General features: G+C 45.3%; 1 protein-coding gene across 1 annotated transcript; it reads right to left on the bottom strand.

Moving 5' to 3' along the window:
* Nucleotides 1-1,684: 1,684 nt before the first annotated feature.
* Atpaf2 (ATP synthase mitochondrial F1 complex assembly factor 2) lies at nucleotides 1,685-21,124 on the bottom strand. Its single transcript, XM_008821973.3, has 8 exons — nucleotides 20,747-21,124; nucleotides 12,797-12,841; nucleotides 12,476-12,621; nucleotides 10,339-10,436; nucleotides 8,521-8,601; nucleotides 6,229-6,341; nucleotides 5,770-5,885; nucleotides 1,685-2,166 (listed from the first exon to the last, which is right to left on the bottom strand). Exons 1-8 carry the CDS (start codon nucleotides 20,877-20,879, stop codon nucleotides 2,029-2,031), a joined length of 870 nt encoding a protein of 289 aa, XP_008820195.1. The 5' UTR covers nucleotides 20,880-21,124; the 3' UTR covers nucleotides 1,685-2,028.
* Nucleotides 21,125-21,214: the final 90 nt, after the last annotated feature.

Here is a 21,214-nt window from a genome sequence, read left to right as displayed (position 1 = left end):
CAGTGTTCTTAACCACTGAGCCATCTCTCCAGCCCCTATTCTTTTTATTTTTAATTTTATGTGTATGAGTGTATTGCCTGTATGTATGTGAGTGCACCCGTGTTGTGCAATGCCACGGAGGTCGGATTCCCCTAGAACTGGAGTTAAGGACGGTTCATAGCTGCCATGTGGGTGCTGGGAATCAAACCCAGGTCCTCTGTAAGTACAGTGTTCTTAACCACTGAGCCATCTCTCCAGCCCCAGAGCAGTCAGTATTCTTAACCCACTAAGCTGTCTCTCCAGGCTTTTCCATCACTTCTATTCCCCCCCACCCCTTCTACTTTTCCTTAGGCTGATGCAGAGGACAGTATTGGCATCTTCCCACTACAATATCTTCCTTATGCAGTCAGTTTCTTGAGTGGCAGATGGTTCAGCCTCAGTTGCATATCTTAGCACTCATGGTAAAAACCACCACCACCTGCCTAGGAACCCTTCCCATATACCCCATTCATGGAGGAGGCATGCCACTCCTTATTATAAGATGACCGCCACCTGTAATCCCCTGGCCGTTACTCAACCACATGGACCCTATCTTCAGATGGCTCAGCCTTAGCTGCAGGTCTCATTACCCATAGCAGAGGCCACATACCTGCTGCCATAGCCAGAAGGCAAGCCACTACATATCACCTGGGGAGGACTGCCATATGGGTACTGCCCTCATGACTGCTCCACCCTCAGATGGCTCAGCCTCAACTGCAGGTCTTATTACCTGTAGGAGAGGTATGCAGTTGCTTCTCCCAGACTCATTTTTGGTTCTGTCATGTCCTTATTTGGGGACCAAGTGTGACATGACTTCCTGAGAAGTCTACTTCTATTCATTCTGACAAAACAAAGAAACAATTCCACCCAGTCTAGTTAGTGAACCAATGAGTATAATTAGGGTTACTCACAGGAGCACAGACAGCTTTCAAGCAGTAGAGTTGTCCCCTGCCTCCCAGCAGTTGTTACCTGTTTATATGTCCTTGGGGAGCCTGTGCATCACCCCACAAGGGACTACTGATGAGCTAGATCCTGTAGGTGATCCTATAGCTGCTCTGATTTCAGGACAGCAATGGTCATGTCATGCCCAAAGAACAGAATTCCACAACAGGGACATTTTAGATCCAAATCATAGCAAGGCATGACAAAGGATCTGGTCAGGAACACTTTAGCTTTTACCCTAGATACTACTAGATACTACTTATAGTGTCAAGAGTAAATAAAAAAAAAAATTTGTCTCCCCTGTAGCCCCAGCTGGCCTGGAACTCACTATGTAGACCAGGCTAGCCTTGAACTCACAGAGATCCACTGCCTCAGCCTCCCGAGTGCTGGGCTTAAAGGCATGCACCACCAAGCCTGGCTAAGAGTAAATCAATTTTTCAGTAACAGAAGGAACTCACAAAAACCAAGAAACTTAACCCAAAAATTCACTTTCAAAAGATCGTTTGATGAAAAACCAAGGAAAAAGGCCTTCAGGCAGAGGTGCTGAAGACATAAGAGTTGTGTGTAATGACACGACTGATTCCCTGGCATGAGGTTGCAAGCCACGGTAGCAAATGTCAAAATGTTCCATGAGATGAGCTATTCAACCTTGGTAACAGAGGCCAGACCAAACAAGAATGATGCAATGCAGATGTTCAGATTAAAATGAGGCTTGATACATTCCTGGGATGAAAAAATATTTAATAAAACTGGGGTTAAGACAAAGTCCCTCATGCCACTCATCTCCTCACTATTGGCCAGGCCAAGGGCACCTGGAATCAGTCTGACCTCAAGGCAGATGCACTGTGTCTCCAGGTCCTCTCAGGGTGGTACTGAATAAGGCCAAGCCACAAAGTCAGAGGATACTCACAGGTACAGACTGGCAAAGCCCCACAGATACAGCCTGAGGAGCCCCACAGACACAGGCTGGAGGAGTCCCATACTGCAGGCCCAAGGAGCTTCACAGGTCTAGGGATCCCACAACAGGGAAGCCCAGATCAAGGAAGCAGTGGCTGTACAAGCCAGGCCTCACTCTTGCAGGAGCTTGTGCTTAACTGTAGTACTTTCCAAGCAGAGGTGTACAAAGAGGGTGCCAGCTGCAGTGCGGGCCCGCAGCTCCTGCAGTTCATAGTCATGGGCCCATTCAATGTTGCCCCATTTCTGGATCTGAGGAGAGGTAAAAACAAACTGCTGAGTGTGAGTGGTCTTGTCTGGCAACCTGCAAATGAAAACCACATTCCATTCCCATCACTGGGCTGACAGCAATGGTCTATGATCCTGTCAAACACATAAGACCCACGTGGGGCAACAGGTTATAACATCTAGGAGAGTGGAGCAGCTCCTTTGCTGTCTGGGGCATACATAGATGGTCTATGAGAGGTAGACCCAGGCCTAGCCCCATGGGCTGCTCACTGCAAGATGGGCTGAGCATTGGAACCCCACCTGTGTCTCCTCTAAGAGAAACTGACCCATGTGTTACCCTTTATCTCACACTGAAGACCAAGAAGCCAGTGTGAAGCAGCCTGTATGTTGTCATCCTCTCTGAGTTATACTGTATTGCCATGCAAGGGTGCAGTAAATAAATGAAACTGGCCACAAGTGCTTTAGTCTGACCCCTAAAAAGTAGCAGAACTGCAGATACACTCTGCTCAGCACACTGCTCAGCTATAGACTTCTCAGAACATACACTGGTTGTCCCAACATAAGTGTGTCTCCGATCCCACCCTGCTGGCTTCTCCCTGCCAGGGTCCAGCAGGCCTGGCAGCTCTGGATCTCCCAGAATACAATCTTCCAGGCTACCTGCATTTCTAGCTGCCTGGTCTCAGTTTGTACAACTGAACATCTGAGATAATTTTCATCTTCATTTCAGGTTATCCCTCATTTTGTACAGGATCATAGCTTGGCTTGGGTCCCAAGGCCAAAAGCAGAGCCCAGGCCAGAAGCTAGATTTCCTGGTTTTGTACCAGTCCTACACCCTTCCCATGGAATTGCCTGACACTAGTGAATGGCTATCATCCCCTGCTGTATAGAAGGTTTTCCCTGGCATTTTTCCAAGCAGAAGGCAAAATATTCCAATAAGGTTTTGGAATATATCATACTAGGAACCCACTACAAAATAGCATTAACCTTCTGAGGTTGGATGATTAATAACTACAAGACTGCAAGGACCATATAATTTTCAGTGTTAAAAATGCAAGCAAGGGGCTGGAGAGATGGCTCATCAATTAAAAGCACTGGCTGGTCTTACAGAGGACCTGAGTTCAGTTCCCAGCACCCACATGGCAGCTAACAATCATCTGCAACCAGTTGCAGGGGATCCAATGCCCTTTTTGGCCTCCACAGGCATTGTATGCACATGGCGCACTTATATGCATGTAGGCAAAAACACTTGTACACAGGAAAAAACAAAAACAAAAAAAGAGCAAGGGGCTGGAGAGATGGCTCAGTGGTTAAGAGCACTGACTACTCTTACAGATAACCAGGGTTCGATTCCCAGTACCCACATAGCAGCTACAAACCATCCTTAACTCCAGTTCCAGGGGAATCTGAAGCCTTCTTTTGACCTCCGCAACATTGCACAACATGGGTGCACTGAATTAAAAAAATAAAAGGCCGGGCATGGTGGTGCACGCCTGTAGTCCCAGCACTTGGGAGGCAGAGACAGGCAGATCTCTAAGTTCAAGGCCAGCCTGGTCTACATAGTGAGTCCCACGGGCATGGTGGCACATGCCTTTAATCCCAGCACTCGGGAGGCAGAGGCTGGCGGATCTCTGTGAGTTCAAGGCCAGCTGGTCTCCATAGTGAATCCAGGACAGCTGCAGCTACAGGAAGACCCTGTCTCAAAAAGACAAAAACAAAACAAAACAAAACAAAAAAACCAACAAGGGGCCAGGGACATGGCTCAGTGGGTAAAATACTTGCCAAAACAACGTGAGGACGTGGATTCAGATCTCTAGCACCCACATAAAAGCCAGGTGGGCATGGCAGCCTGCCTGTAACCCTAGCTGGAAAGCTGTAAAAATAGGGATTCCCCAGAGCAACTGGCTAGCTAGACTATCCAAATCAGTAAGCTCTGGGTTCAAATGAGAGCTCTTGCCTCAATATATTAAGATAGAAGCAATTGAGAAAGACACTTCACATCAACTTCCACGCATGTATACATACGCATGTATGCATACCCACACCTACATGGGTGTCTACACAAATGTGAACACACACACAATACATACATACAGAAAAAAAAAATGCAAACAAAAGCTAGGCATAGTAGCTCATGCCTGCAACCCCAGCACTAAGGAGGCAGAAGCAGAAGAACCATTCTAGGTTCTAGGCCAGCCTAGTCTACATAGTTTCAGACCTGTCAGGGTTACATAGTGACCTGTCCCAAAAACCATCAAAATAAAATTAAAATGCAAAAAGCCAGTATGGTGGCATACACCTAATCCCAGGACTTGTAAGGTAGAGGCAGGAGGATCAGGAATTCAAGGTAAGACTCAGATACATAGGAAGTTTGAGGCCAATCTTGAGTATATAAGCCTATCTTAACACAAAATACAAAAAAAAAAAAAAAAAAACACCAAAAAAAACAGGCCTGAAGATGTAGCTTGGTTAGTACGGTGCCTGCCTACCATGAGTTCAATCCCTAGCACCACATAAATGGAGTGGTGGCAAACACATGTAATTCCAGCACTCGGGAGATAGATGTAGGAGGATCAAGAGTTCAAGTTAAGCCATATAGATAAAGAGATAGATAGACAGAGCTCAAGACCAGCCAGAGCTACGTGGAACCTTTCTCTCAAAAAAGAAACAAAATAAAAAACCCCAAACCAACAATAGCAACAAAATTAGTTTTCCTGCCTCCCAAATCAAACTTGTGTGTAGACAACAACTACTCCTTGGTTCCTCTGCCAGCCAACAGAAACATTAGGATGTGAACACTCAGCTGATCTGGGGGCATGAGGCAGTTTCAATGAGAATATTTCCCATAGGCTCCAAGTATTTGGACATTTTGTCCCCAATTGGTAGTGCTGTTTTGGGAGGTCTTAGAAGGTGTGGTCATGCTGGAAGAAAAGTTCACTAGGGGCGGGCTTAGAGAGTTCTTAAGCCTTGCCAGATCTCCAGTCACTTTCTGCTTCCTGTGCCTGCTTGAAGATGTAAGAGTTTAGTTTCTGCTCCTTCTCCAGCTACCTGTCTCCATGCCTCCCCACCATGATGGACTCTAGTCCCTTTGGAACCATAAGCTAAATAAACTCTTCCTTTGTAAGGTGGAAGGTGTTTCTATCATAACAACAGAAAAGTAACTATGACAGGGCACAAATATTCTCTCAATATTATGCTCTGCAGGACATATGAGGCCCAAACACCTTTATCTGCCCATAAGCCTCCAAATGTACAGGAGACTAAAGGCCCTAGCCCTAGTCACACAGACCTGGCTATAAACCTCAGCTGGAACAGTCTCCAGAAGTACAACTTAGCACCCAAGTTTATTATATAAAATGTGGAGAAGCAAAATTCCCAACTAATCAGGCTGTTGAAAAGAGGAGGTGAAGGATGAGAAAGATGCTAAGCTATTTTAAATTACCCTTCATGTGCATGTATGTATGTATGCATGCATGATAGCGAGGATGGAACCCAAGGCCATGTGGGTATATACTAGGCTAGTGTTCTACCACTGAGCCACACCCCTAACCTCAACAATATTTATACTTTTACTGTTTCAGAATTCTGGTTTCTATAGTGACTGAATCAGGGTCCTGTGCAGAACCTCACCTGGTACTCCTCCTCCAGGCGTGACAGCAGCACAGCCTGCTCCACGGTCAGGTGCAGGTCAATCAGGCCCAAGGTCAGCACCATGGACTTGAGCTGGGCTACTACAAACTCGATCCCTGTGGGGACACAAGCCAAGTCAGTACCTATAGCCCATAACTGTGAGTGTCTGCACCCCACCCCCACCACACACACACAGAGAAGTAGGAGGTGAGAACCAACCCAGGACCCACCTGGGATTTGGCACACTCTTTTGTGAGAGTGTGTGATTGGTTTACAGATGAGTCTATGGATCCAAGCCAATGAGACATGAAATTGAGACTCCTGCTGGAGGGTGGAACCCTGGAGTACCAAGTAAAAGGACTCAGCATCAAAGCCACCCAGCCTCCATGCCCAGAGCACTCAGCAGGGATGTGCCAACATGCACCCCACCCTCTAGGCCCACAGAAGCCCAGTAGGTACCTTGTAGGGCCCACATGTTGTAAGAGGCCAGATGGCTGGTGAACACCTCCCGAGTCTGGGCAGGGATGCTGGGTCCCATTATGCTGGTGGAGGAGCCGATCTCCACCCCATATCTAAAAGGAAAAGGAATCACATGTCCTTGGCACACTGTCTCCCAACTGCAGCCCAGCATTGACTGGAAACAAAAACCCTAGATATGGCATGTGTCCAAGGGGCTAATCTTGGGAACTTTGGGAGGGAATACCACTGTGCTTTATAACCTCCTATCCTAATTTTCTAACTCCTGAAAGCAAATCTAGAGTAGCAAGAAACTGCCCTGAATGAGGGAGTTGAGTCCTTTGAACAGGGGCTCAGTTATGTACAGCTGCCTGAAATGTAGTCATTTGGTGGACTCTTCATTAAAAGTATGGATAACCTGCTTTTCAAATACTTTTTAAAAATATCTTCACATTTGAGGCCATAAAATATTTCTCTTAAATATTTTTTCCTTAATATAATGTTTAGATAGGACATATATCAATACTTTTCTTTTTTTGATCTTTTTATATCATGAACATGGGATTTGATCTGTGACCTCTGGGACACACAAGCTGGCTTCAGGAAAAGATCCATGTTCAAGAATAATCACAACTAGGAGTGTGGAATGTAGCTCGGTGGCAGAGCAAGCAAAAGGCCCCAGGTTCCACTGCACACTATACACATATATTTAGAAAATAATCCTGGGGCTGGAGAGATGGTTCAGCAGTTAAGAGCTCTGATGTTCTTCTAGAGGACCCAGATTCAGTTCCCAGCACCCACATGGCAGCTAACAACTGTAACTCTAGTTCTAGGGGATCTGACGCCCTCTTTTGGCTTCTGCTGGCATTGCACAATATAGGTGCCCTTACATACATGAAGATGAAACACTCATATGCATAAAATAAAAATTTTTTTAAATCATATCATATAAAACAGGAACTACATTAGTAATCAGATCAAACCATTGTCATTTCTTTAACTATACCCCTTTTTTCTAATGCTTTGAAAATATCTTCTAAAATTTTGAATAGTATACATTAAATGTAGAAAGTAAGTTGTTTTTTTGTTTTGTTTTAATTGCTAAGGATGGGATGGGATATTTCAAATACTACAAAACTCAATGTTTTGTGCTATGGCAAAGACCTCCAGGCACCTAAAGTAATGTTATCATTCATTAGATTGCAAAATGTTGCTATGTCTTCATGTTTTTCAGAAGTATGAGAGTCATTAACTTTTTCTATAGAGCATGGACCGTCTTCTCCTTTGAAATTCCAGGATGGCAGGGCATAGAGACACATGCCCAAAATCTCAGAACTCAGGACATAGAGGCAGGAAGATCAGCAGCACAAGGCTACATAGTGAGTTTGAGGCCAGCCTGAACTATCTCAAAGAACCAAAACAAACAAACAAGCAAATGAAAAAAAAAAAAAAAAACACCAGGATGGCTGGGCCATTGTGAACACTCAGGAAATGTGTAGCAAATGAATGGAATATATTGATGGGCATAGTTTCTGTGAAAAATGTTATACCAGAAAAAAATCCTATAGGCATTACAAATACTGCTGACAAGGTAGTGCTGTGGAAGACAGGCCTTCCACATTTCATTTGGAATGAAATGAAATGGAATAAATTTTGCCAGCACATCAGTATCTATTCAATTTGTACTCATAAGAATCTTCCTGTTAAGAAAAGCTATTGAACATCACCAAGTCCTAGAAGCCACACACACACACAGAGGTATTGCTCACAATTTTGCAGGAAGCTATCCTGACTCATATTTGTGCACATATGTACCTTAAACACTGCTTATGATTTTTAATTAGCAGTTCAATAATGATGGAAAGTATTCTTTTCAAAATTTGGTTCTCACCTCTGCTGTATAGGATACTAAGCACTTTTTTACATATAGCCACTGGCTCACTCTTCCTATCACCCTGCCAGGCAGGAAGAACTAGCCCATTTCCAGTCAAAGAAACTGAAGCTCAAGAGATCAACTCACTGGCCCAAAGTCATGTAGCTCCAACCACCAATGCTACTCTGACACACTGGGACCAGGAGCCTGGAGCCTCTGTTGCTCCTTGAAGTTCAGGGGGATGGCCAAAATGAATTGCAACATTTTCCAAGGTAACCCTACCCACAAACATCTGAGGGAATCTGAAACTCACGAGGGTTCTGAACTCAGAGCCAGCTAGCTGAAGACTTTGGGTGTGCTGTATGATCCTCACCCTAGCATCCCATCCAACACTGGGCCCACTGTGGGGCTGCACATCTTACCTTTCCTCAGCCCATTCTATGATTGGATCCCACTCGTTCTTCTGAAGTTCCACTAATGTCTCTGGCTCTTCCACCCTGTAGCTAATTCATTGTAAAAATCACCTTCATTAATAAAAAAGTACAATTCCTTCATTCGGTGACAGAAAAGGAAAACACAAAGGGCAAGAGCAAAAAACTTCCCACCACCAACCCAGTGTCCTAAGTCTCATTCCCTAAAACAGTGATTTTTTTAAATGTGGTCTTGGGGCCAAGCAGCATCAGCTCTCCCCTCACCTGGAAGCTTACTACCAGGGCACCTTCTCAGGCAAGTCCTACCCTAATGACAAGCAGAACCTTTGAAGTAGGGCCTGGCCATCAGTTTCTACAAGCCCTCCAGGGGATTCTGATGTAAGCTTGAGTGGCAGTCCACTGTCCTAAATACTGCCCGCTCCCAATACTTGACAGGTCCAAACTTGGAGCCATGTTAGTGTTACTCAAAGGCAGATCCATACCCACAGGACCCAAGTGCTATGCTAGAAGCTCAGTGATAGCTCTATACCAAGACCCCCTGCTTCTGGTCACAGCTGCCACTTCAGGAGCCCGGGCGGCCACCTATTGGAGTGGATCATTGAGCTGAAGAAACACCATAGAGCCAGGCAATACCACTCATTTTGATAGACACAGAAAGGTCAGTTGATGGGAGCTGAACTGCAAAGCCAGTCTCATGTAAGCAGAGGGGCAGGTTGCTGGGAGCAGAGTGGGAGGCCTTTCTTCCCATCTACCCTGGACTTGCATGGAGGAGACAGGAGGAACTTTATCCCTGGGGTTCCCTTTGCCTTCGCTTGTTGTTGGGACCCTCCAGTTTAAGAAGCCTCTTTGCCCAAGGTAGGCTGAATGAACTCTGTTCCCTGCAGGCAACTGCTCCCTAGTACAGAGAAGACTTTCCCACTCTAAGCTCTAAGTGAGCCTGGGGGCCACCCCCTTCCAGAGCACCTATACCATTATCCTGGATCATCCCTGGTGTTCTGGTTTGAATGAGAATGTCTCACATAGGCTCCAACTATTTGAACACTATGTCTCTAGTTGGTGGCACTGTTTTGGGAGGTTTACTGGAGGAAGGGACACTGGGGACTTTGAGAGTTCTTATCCCTGTTCCATTTCCAGTTTCTCTCTCTCTGCTTCCTGTGCCTATCTGAAGATTTAAGCACTTGGCTTTCAGCTCTGGCTGCTTCTGCCATCATGCCTCCCTGCCATGATGAACTCTTATCCCTCTGGAACCATAAGCCAAATAAAACTCTTCCTTCTATAAGCTGCATTGGTCATGGTGTTTTATCACAGCAACAGAAAGTGACTAATAGATCTGGGATGACTCAGGACCACTGAGCACTGGGCCAACAGACCCATTACTGCTCAACTACTCAGTTGTTTCTTCCAATGTTCCCGCAATATTATTTCCCAACAAGCAAAGGATATAGATACAAGAAGAGAATTCAGAACTGGAAGAGGGTAGCCCCTGACTACTGCCATCTATATGACAGGGGTGCCAACATGTAAACATGCTGAGGGCCAAAAGTCAGGTCCAGACATCCTGCTAGGGGTTGACCTACAAGTCCTATGGTTCTGTAGCCTATGAGAATGACATACATTTCCATGGCAGCTCAGTTCAGCCCAGCTTAAGGAGTGCCCTGTACTTTGGCAGCCTGAAGTCCTCCTCTTAAGATAATGACAAAGGCCTTGGCTCTTCCTCCACGGATACACTTTGCACAAATGAGGCAAAATAACCTAAGAGGCCTAAGAGCTCCTCCACCCAAAAGGACTGTTCCTCTAAATACCACTTGCCAGATGGTGTCGGTGTCTAGAAACTTCACAACTGCCCGGATCAGCTGATCCTTGTTTCGCTGGGTTGGGTTGTCCAAGGATGTGTTGCACAATGTGGTCTGAATGAAAAGGCAGAACATGCCCTGTCACCACCTGCGGGGCTCAGGCATGTGAACACTGCAGATAACACACAGTCGCAGGGTAAGAAGCAGTCAGCACGCCATTAGAGCTAGCTGCCAGAATTACAGCCACAGCAGCAGCACATCTGCAGAATTCGTCTGAGAGCCAGACTCCACACTCAAGCTCTAGAAGTACTCAAGGGATTCATAGGACTCTCAAAGTGACCCTGGATTAGTGAACTTCCTCAAGGTTTCAAGGTCTTTATTTATTTTTATGTTCATCAATACCAGATTGATTTAATCTGTACAATACTTTTGAGCAGGTTCCACGATTCTACTCACTTCAGAGATGTGGAAACTGAGGCCCAGAGCAGTAAAATACATATTCAAACACTGTAAATGAAGTACAGAATTCAAATCTGACCAAGAAGCTTTACCAGCTGGTTCCCTTGACAGCCCAGAAAGTAAGGCAGTAAATCAAACTGGGATCAAGACAGTCTCCTAGAGTTGCCGTTAATAACAGGTTTCCAAGACTACTCTAGGCCCTAGTTTGTGGCCCTAATCAACCCAATTACATTAGATAGCCAAGAAGCAGACCATGCCCTTAAGGAGGGCCATCTGGGTCTGTATGTCAAAGCTGAGTGCAGCAGGGACCAGCATGAGAACAACTGAACCTAGAACTGATTGATGCCTATCCTGTGCCAGGACGAGGGATCCATACACTGTATTATCTGTTCCCAACCACAGCTCCATAAGGTGGGTAGTACAGGTGAGGAGCATGGGGCTGAGAAAGGGTAGCCACTTGTATAATAACACAGTACAGAGGCTGTACCCCAAGAGTCTCAGTAGCACCTGTGTGTGTATGGGGGAGCTGGCTCTATGGAGCATCTTCCTTGCCTCACCCATTTGGCTCCTTGATTCTCACACTCAACCAGTCTTTACTGAGCACCACCTTTGCTTCCTGATGAAGCTATTGAGTAACAAAGACATGGCCACTGCCCTTCTGTCATTCACCATGCTAGGAAAGACAGAGATAATAAATGGTCTGCAAATATAAAGCAGACCATTAAGTGCTGATGAAATAAATGACCAGCTACTATAATAATAAAAAAAAAAAAAAAGATAGGGGCTGTGGCTCAGTCAGAGTACTTGCCTAGCATGCACAAAGCCCTGGGTGCAATCCCCAGTACTATATAAACTGGGCATGGTGGCACATGCTTATTATCTCGGCACTCAGAAGGTAAAGGCAGGAAGATCAGAAGTTCAGGGTCATTTGCACTACATATCAGGTTTGAAGCCTGCTTGGGATACATGAGACTCTCTCAAAAAAGACTGGAAGAGGGGGCAGGGGAGATGGCTCAGCAGTTAAGAACACTGATTGTTCTTGCAGAAGACCTGGGTTCGAATCCCAGCACCCACATGGCAGCCAACAACTGTCTAACTCTAATCCCAGGGGATCCGACAGCCTCTTCTGTCCTCCGCGGGCATTGCATGACACAGGTGCACTTACCTACATGCATACACATAAAATAAAAATAATAAAATTAAAAAAAAAAAAAGTCTGGAAGGTCATCAAAGGTAGCAGTCATCAAAGGTGACTTCTTTCCTGAGACCAGAGGCAAAACCAATCACTCAGCACAGTGTTCCAACCAGAGGGCCAGGTCAGGCAGGGAAAGAGTTTCGCCTCTTCAATGACAGAGGTGGTGAATGTGGCCACAGCCAGGCAGCCAGGAGCCGACCCCAAGGCCTCATCACAATATGGGAAGGAATCTGATTTCCTTTTTTTTTGGTTGTGAGCCTGAGGCTTTAGCAGCTGTACCAGCTCTCCAGCCCTAATTTCCTTTTTTTTTTTTTTTTTTTTAAAAAAAAAAAGACAGGGTCTCACTATGTAGCCCTGGCTGATCTGCTTGGCTCTGCCTCCCAAATGCTGGAATTGAAGGCATGTGTCATCATACCTGACAGAAATCTAAATTTTTGCCAATCAACCCAGGAAGCCCTGGGGAGCATCAGGGTAGAGGCATGGTATGTCTATTTGTTACCAGGTGCATGGTGTAGAACTTGATGGTATCCTGCTGAGAGTCCCATTCGGTGGCCACTGCAATGGCCAGAGCCTCACTGGGAACAGTAAAAAGCTTGGCTTGTGGAGTTTTCAGCTTCCTGTGGTCCAGGTTTATCTCAAAGCCACCTTGAAAGAGCATATGAAAAATTCTCAGGGACTATGAAGTGGGGTCACTTGAATTTGTGCACACAAAGACATCTGACAAAAGTGTCAAGGATAATCCCACCACTAAACCTGCTAGAGATGAAAAACGTGTCCAACCATTCACAAAAAAGAGGCCATCAAAATTTCAGACACTCACCTTCACCCTGTGAGATGCTGACATTCTGATAAAACCTCTTCCTTTCTGTAAGACAGATTTTCAGAGAGGCAGTTTAAAATAGTGTGGAAGGGGCTCAGGAGGCAAGATCAACTTGCATCATTATTGTTAATGCTCACTGATTGGCTTGATTTTCATTATCATTCAAGGTCTACCCTAGTTTGCAGTATAATCAGCGGCTTTTGATTAAAGCTGAAAAGGGGAACATCTACTCTCAGGGACAAGGGAGGAACAAAACAACAGGGTCATGCTATTTACCAGTCCCCAAGCTTGAGGACAACTCTAATCAGGAGCTATAGACTATGACCTGAGAATTTCTGGCACCCACTTTAATATCCACGTATGCCCCCTCTTATACTGTCCCCAGACCAACACAATGTGAATCTAAATTTGGTGTGTGAATAGGGTAAAGCCAAATATTCCTTTCAGGCAAGACTTGATGCTTCTGACGAAGGAAACCGAGTGTGTGTGTGTGTGTGTGTGTGTGTGTGTGTGTGTGTGTGTGTTGCACAGGCAGAAAATAAAGCTCCTGGGAGCATTTTCCATCCTCTCTCTAATTAGTTAGCCTAATTAACCAGCTTACTAGTGTATTCAACAAGAGCTCCAAACACTTCCTTCAAGATGAGGGAAAAATATGTGGTACATGTTTTCTTTCTTTTTTTTTTTTTGTCTTTTTGAGATAGGGTCTCCCTGTAGCCCCAGCTGTCCTGGAACTCACTATGTAGACCAGGCTGGCCTTGAACTCACAGAGATCCGCCTGCCTCTGCCTCTGCCTCCTTAGTGCTGGGATTAAAGGCGTGTGCCACTGGCTGTACATGTTTTCTTTAGACTATGAAAATTGAGAAGTTGATGTGCATGTAAGGCAGAGGAAAGGTAATGGAGAGAGGGCATCTGGTTTTACTAAAAACATTTTTGTTTTCTATGTATCAGTTATTTGCATAAATCTCTTTTTTGTTATTCTTTTTTAAAATATTTTATTTTTGATTTTTATTTTATGTGTATGAGTATATTGCCTGCATGTAGGTAAGTGCACCTGTGTCCTACAATGCCCGCGGAGGACAGAAGAGTCTGTCAGATCCCCTGGAACTGGAGTTATGGACAGTTGTTAGCTGCCATGTGGGTGCTGGGATTTGAACCTCAGTCTTCTGCAAGAACAGTCAGTGTTCTTAACCGCTGAGCCATCTCTCCAGCCCCGTTATTAATTCTTAAAGACAGAGGATCCCAAATCACATTTCTATGGGTACAATTAGGAAAGTAAAGCCCAAATTGTTTTCCCATGAAACTTCTGCATGTCATCCATGGGCCATACACTGTTCTGGTACTTAGGATACGGTAGTGAAAAAGACAGATAAAAGTCCTTGTCTTCGTGGACTTTAAACATTTTTTTAGGGCTAGGTGCATGCCTTTAATCCCAGCATTTGGGAGGTAGAGCCAAGTGGGTCAGCCTGCTCTACATAGTGAGTTCCAGGGGCTACAGAGAGACTCTGTCTCAAAAAAAAACATTTTTTTTTTAGTGATTGGATCTTCTATTTAAATGCAATAAACCACACACAAAAAAAAGCATGAAATTAGGAGGGGGACTTGTTGGGAAGACAGGCATAGCAGGAGGGGGAGGCAAGTAAGGGAGGACAGTGGAGGGGATATGATCAAAGTATATTATAAAAATAGAATAAATGCCAGGCATAGTGGCACACGCCTGTAGTCCCAGCACTCGGGAGGCAGAGGCAGGTGGATCTCTGTGAGTTCAAGGCCAACCTGGTCTACAGAGTGAGTTCCAGGACAGCTGGGGCTACAGCTATCTCAAAAAGACCAAAAAAAAAAAAAAGTATTCTATTTTTATTCTACAGGTGTGCGCCACCGTGCCCGGCCTTGAATAAATACTTTTAAAAATTATCAGGGTGGGAGGCCGGGCATGGTGGTATACACTTTTAGTCCCAGCACTTGGGAGGCAAAGGCAGAAGGATCTCTGTGAGTTCCAGGCCAGCCTGGTCTACATAGTGAGTTCCAGGCCAGCTGGGGCTGCAGGGAGAGCCTAACTCAAAAAGACCAAAAAAAAAGTAGGGTAGGCAGGGTGGTACACAACTAGTCCCAGCACTCAGGAAGCAGAGGCAGGTAGATCTCTGTGAGTTAGCAGTCAGCCCAGTCTACACAGTGAGCTCCAGGGCTACATAGTGAGAACTTGTCTCAGAAAAAAACAAATAAAATCAGATCTGGCGATTGAGATGAGATGGCACAATTTGCCACATCATGTAAAACCATTATACAAATTCTGTCACATATTTTACACCAAAATAGGGAGATTCTGCTACTACAAAGTTTTTAAATTTCCCTACCTTACCTTCCACCCTGGTGGGTGCTCATAGGCCCCCATTCCCATCCCTGTGAGGCTGGAGGTTCTACATTATACCATCAGGCTTTCTGGTGCTTAGGTTGGGCAGCATGTGCAAAAGTCTGGCCAGGCAAGAGCCAGGCAGAGCCTGAGCCCTCTAACTCAACACTTAGAAAGGGTCTTCCGGTTTGAGCCAGAAGTGCCAGCAGAGGGTCTGGTACACCAGTGAACATACTGCTTGATACAGGCCTGGAAAATGGGCTAAAGAGATGGAGCAGAGAAGGGACTCAAGCAGAAAACTGACAGTGCAGTGCTACATACCCCAAAGCTTCAGGGATGGCTGGGTTTCCTATAACATGTCCCCTGATACCTGGCTTTGTTAGCAGGCCCATCTCCATATCTAAATAAGAATTAGAAAAGTCTGGCTAGAGAGGCCATCAAATCAAAATTACTCAAAATGGGAGAAAGGTACTCAGAAAACAGGACAACAGAAGGACAAAGGGAACCCAGAAGACAGTGGCCTCATATTCAAAACTGGGCATGTGTAACAGGGTTTTAAGCAGGGCTCTTCTCAAGGAAGTCCAGACACACACGGGCAAATGTCAGGTTTCCTACTTGAGGGAACACTGCTCACATTCAAGATACAGACTAATCTTAGGGATGAGATGTGCCTTAGAGGTACTTCTTGTCTAGTGGGAGTCAGATACTAAACCTAGCAAATGACCACATGACTTCAGTGGGCCAATGGGAACCCAAGACTGAAGAATCCTGATCTTATCCTGGGCTGCAAAAACTTCCGAGCAGTTGGAGCTCATCTGTGAGCCACAGAAGCAAGAGTCTCTAAATCTCACTTATTGATCTGTTTGGGAAGAGGAAAGAAGTAATTTTCAGTATTAGAAATGGCCTACATGAAGGTCCAGGCTGCAGGGAACTCTTTTGGGGAACTAGAAAGACGGCAGAAGGAAAGATTGACACTGTCCAGCACAGGATGGCTAGAGATGCCCAGAGAGGACAATGGGGGATACATGGGTCATAATAAGGACAACAGTTAAACAAGAATGTCATCTGGACAATCCACTGAATGGGATCCATGAGCCCTAACAATGTCAAAAAGATATCAGGTCACGTATGACAGATCACGAAGCCAGGCATGCTAGCACATGCCTGTAATCCTAGCACTTGGAAAGTGGAGCAAAGAGGAATCAAGGAGTTCAAGATCTCTATCAGCTAAATAGTGAGTTCAAGGCCAGCCTGGGATATATGAGACTCTGTCTCAAACAAAGAAAAAGACAAATCATGAGGACCCTGGCAACCTGTGAAGTGCCCTTATTCTTAACAAATAACAGTGTTTTCCAACATTGACAGCAATACCATCTTTAAAGCCAAAAGAAACAGCAATGCTCTGTAGGCTCCTGCAGAACTGGGAACTATTTTGAATATGTATCACTCATTTACAGAATATCTGGGACAAAACATACAGTGCTTTTTCCGAGTTTTGGGGACCATGCATGTGCATGTGAAAAAAGTGTTGACTTTACAGAGCTGGCCAAATCAAGCATGGTGGCACAAACTTGTAATCTCAGCACTTGGGAGGCAGAGGCAGGAGGACTGCTGTGAGTTCAAGGCCAGCCTTGGCTACATAGCAAGTTCCAAGCCTACCAGAACTATATAGTGAGACCTTGGCTCAGTAGGTAAAGTGACTGTGGAGCAAGCATGAGGACCTGAGCTTAGATTCCCAAGACCTACATAAAAAGCCAGGCATGGTGGCATATGTCTATAATTCCAGCACACTAAGTGAAGCCCTAGAATTCACTGATCAGTTTAGTCTAATTGGTGCGCTTCAGGTTCAGAGACTCTGTCTCAAAAAATAAGGTTGAAATCAGTCAAGGAAGACACCTGACATTGAGTTCTGGTCCACACACACACACACACACACACACACACACACACACCCAAGGTTGGTAAAGTACTTGCTGCACAAGCATGAAGACCTGAGTTCGATTTTCCAGCACCCATGTAAAAAGCTGGAGAACAGTGATGGGTACTTGTAACCCCAGAGCTGGAGAAGTGGAGACAAGAGGATTTCTATAGTTTACTGGCCATCTAGCCTAGCCTACTCAGCAACCCTGTCTCAAAAACAAGGAAGGAACCAGCAAGATGGCTCTGAAGGTAAAAGTGTTTGTTGGGAAAACCTGACAACCTGAGTTCAATCTCCAGAACCCACATAAAAGCGGAAGGAAAAAAAAACGGACTCCACAAAGATGTCTTTGATCTTCACATGTGAGCCATGAAATGTACCCACACATGCATACACACACTCAAAAACCAAAGAACCAGTCATAAGAAAATGAGAAAAATAGAGAACAATTTTTTAAAACTGCTAAAAGGGGCTAGAGAGATAGCTCAGCAGTTAAGAGCACTGGCTGCTTGTGCAGAAGACCCATGTTTGGTTCTTAGTACCCACAAGGCAGTCCACAATTGTCCATAACTCTAGTTCCAGGGGATCCAACACCCTTTTCTGCCTTCCACAGGCATTGTATACGTGTGGTGCACTTACATACAGGCAGGCAAAACACTCATATACATAAAATCAATCAAAAAAAATTTTTTAACTGATCAAGGGAAGAGTACTGAAATGAGAAATTAATGTCCTTTGTGTCTTGTTTTCCTGTGAAGTTGTTTAAATCCATAAAAAGAAGCAAGCAGTTTCCAGTGTCACTTCCCCTAAATTGTTTTGTTCCAGTCTTTATGGACTGGTGTGTGGTTTATCTCAGTCACAATTTAGGAGTTGGCCTTGTTTTGAGAAAGACTCAAAGATGGTGGGCTTGGTGGCATACACCTTTGATCCCAGCACTAGGGAGGCAGAGGCAGGTGGATCTAGTGGCCACCCTGGTCTGCATAAGGAGTCCAGGCCAGCTGGGGCTATAGGGAGACCCTATCACAAAACAAAACACAAACCAAACCAACCACACTCCACCCCACCCCACCCCACACAACACAACAAACAAAACAAAACATACACACACAAAAACCCCACAGGAACTACAACTCCCACAAAGCACCAAAAAGTGTTAGTCCAGGCCATCTCAACATCTTTATCTTTTAAAACAGTGCCATCTGGTGGGCCTTGAACCCAAGCTAAATTTGAAATGTGTAACCCTCTATCTATACTCCTGGGGCAGCTCCAACCAATGGTTTACAGGTATCAAATTTGTACAAACATACAAAGAAAACTTTCAACTCAGTAATAAAAATACAAAAAAAAAACCAATAAAAAAATGACCAAAGGAAGTTGGGATGGTGCAATACCTGCAATCTTAGCACTTGGGAAGTAAAAGCAGGATGATCAAGAGTTCAAGACCATCCTTGACTACAAATGCAAGACCAGACTAGGCTACAGGAGACTCTGTTTCAAGAAACCATAAATAAATAATGCCAAAAGATCTGAGTAGATATTTCTTCAAAGAATATATACAAATGTGTAATAAGCACATGCAGATATGCTTCACATTACTTATTTTCAGGAAAATGCAAGTCAAAAACATAACAAAAGCCAGGAATGGTTGTGTATACTATAATGTCAGCACTCTGGAGGCTGAGGCATAGTGATCTCAAGACCAGCCTAGGCTACATGTCTATTTCAAGGCCACCCTAGACTACACAATGAAACTCTGTTCCAAAAATAATCATCATAAAATAACAAAAAAACTGGCAATGAGATATACCACATCACATGAAATGAAAAAGACAGGTAAACAAGTGTTGGTGAGTATGAAAAGAAACAAGAATCATTATACACTACTACTAGAAGTGTAAAACAATGCAGCCACCTTAGAAAACAATCTGGCTGATCCTCAAAAAGTTAGTTTCCACTTAAGCCAGAAATTTTGCTGGAGATGTATCCATGAGAAAAGCAAAGCAAAAGCCCCCACAAAAACTTGTGCATAAATGTCTAGATTCATAATGACCGAAGAGCAGAAACAACTCACAGGTTCATAAATGGACAGGTAAAATGCTAGTCAGCAAATGAGGGCATGGTGGTGCACACCTTTAATCCCAGCGCTTGGGAGGCAGAGGCAGAGGCAGGTGGATCTTTATGAGTTCAAGGCCAACCTGGTCTACATAGTAAGTTCCAGGACAGCTGGGGCTACAAGGAGACGCTGTCTCAAAAAAAATAAAAATGGAATATGGATATATGACACAACATAGACAAACCTGAAAAACTTTGCGCAAAGTGAAAAAGACTAGGCCCCAAAACAAAACAAAACAAATAAATGGAGTGGGGCAGGGCTGGAGAGATGGCTCAGTGGCTAAAAGCACTCACTCACTGGTTGCTCTTCCAGCACCCACATGGTGACTCACAACTGTCCATAACCCCAATTCAATTCCTGAAACTTACATAATAGGAGATAACCCACTCCCAAAAGTTGTCCTCTGACCTCCACATGTGTACCACACAAGCCCACATACATACATACACAATAAATAAAATGTAAAATTATGGAATTTACAGTCAAAAGAATCCTTATTGGCAATCTCATGCTTCAAATCCTTGAAGAAGGCAAACTCATACAGGCCCAAGCTTACAGTACCTCAGAAATTCATTCAGTACCAGACCACAGATTTGTACTTGTGTCACAGTGCCAAAGTACCTATGGAATTCTGTTTCCTAAAGTGGGCAGTGTTGTAGCAGGGTCTCTCACACCTTGCTGTCACCTCTGGACATGTTGTAGATACCCAACACTCTTCTCCAACAAACTGTCACTCACTTTGACTCAAGAATCTAAACATTCTTAAGATGGGGTGTACTTCTTTGTGTTCTCACAGCTCCTCTCCATTTTTCCATATCAGAATAAATTATAAAACTATTGATTAGTAAGGATAATGTAACCTGCATTTGACAATGAACAGCATTCAGGTGGGACATCTATCTTAAAGACCACTGTGCCTCCTGCCCCTAGCACAAAGCAACTAACTGAATGAAAGCCTGTCACTACTTTTTATTGGCTGAAGTAAATCTCAGTCTCTAAATTCTCTCTCCAGCAGCAATGAAAGAAAGAGCCATCACTGTCTTGTGGGTTTCATTGTAGTCCTTAGTGGGTGAAGGAAGCATGACAGCAATTCCCACTTAGAAGGCTCCAGAGAACACAGGGATTGTGATACAACACTAGGACAGGGAAAGTGTGTGGGGTGGAAGGCTGGCTGCCTGCCTGCCTGCTCTGTGCCAGGTCCTGTGCTGGGTCCCTTCGCCCTCCAAAAACCTCAACCAATCTGCTCTGTGACCTTGGAAGTCCTGATTCAGAGGCGAGATTTTCCTTGAAAATAATGAAGACACCTGCTTCTCTTTTAAAGGTGAAAACTTTGAAAACCTCAGGGGACAAATGTCAATCACCGTCCCCTGAGCTGGACGCGCTGCGGGGTCCCCTGTATCTTCTCAGCGGTGGTTTGGACGTCACTTACCCATCTGTAACAGAACTCCATTTGCACTGAATATCCTCATGGGCCTGAACCCTGCCTCGGTCACCCCGAACTGCTGGGCAGAAACCCTCAGCCAGTGGAGGTCGATTTGGTTCCAGACCAAAAAGTAACATGTCGGGCCTCACCTGTCGGTGGGCCATAGGCCCGGGCTGGGGGCTGGAAGGCTGGCCACGACCACATTGAGAAGGTGGGGTCAACCGGAGGCCGGTTCAAGAGAAGGCGCCTCTGCGCCCTCAACCGGAGGCAGATCCGCCACATCACGCAGGAGGGCCTGGGTGGGTGTGTGCGTGAAACCGGAGATCAGGAATAGGGCGAAGGAATCCCCAAGCCGCACGGTGCGGCTGTCCGGAAACTTCTCACCACTTGCTCCGAGCCCTCAGTCTCCCCTGGACGCCGCCATGTTCCTCATGACACCTACGCTGCGCCACCGCCGCCGCGCCGCCGCATGCCTCCTGCGCACACCCCTGGTCAATCAACCTCACAAGCGCGCTCGCCCCGCCCCCTCCATGCCTCACCCCCGGAAAGAAAACTACAAATCCCAGAGGGCTGTCAGCGCGCCGCGCCACGTGTTCTCTACACCCGCCAATGGGCGG

This window comes from Nannospalax galili, unplaced genomic scaffold, assembly GCF_000622305.1.
Source record: "Nannospalax galili isolate Female #2095 unplaced genomic scaffold, S.galili_v1.0 scaffold1448, whole genome shotgun sequence".
In the NCBI taxonomy this organism is placed as follows: domain Eukaryota; kingdom Metazoa; phylum Chordata; class Mammalia; order Rodentia; family Spalacidae; genus Nannospalax; species Nannospalax galili.
Note: the sequence above shows the minus strand (reverse complement) of the source record. Positions and strands in the feature narration are given on the sequence as shown.

Bases quoted from the DNA above. Each gene is read 5' to 3' on its own strand.
- Atpaf2 (XM_008821973.3), bottom strand. From the start codon at position 20,879: ATGTGGCGGATCTGCCTCCGGTTGAGGGCGCAGAGGCGCCTTCTCTTG. The intron at 12,842-20,746 runs GTGAGGCCCGAC...TCTGTCTTACAG, and splicing joins GGCCTATGGCCCACCGACAG to AAAGGAAGAGGTTTTATCAG. The intron at 12,622-12,796 runs GTGAGTGTCTGA...TGCTCTTTCAAG, and splicing joins CAGCATCTCACAGGGTGAAG to GTGGCTTTGAGATAAACCTG.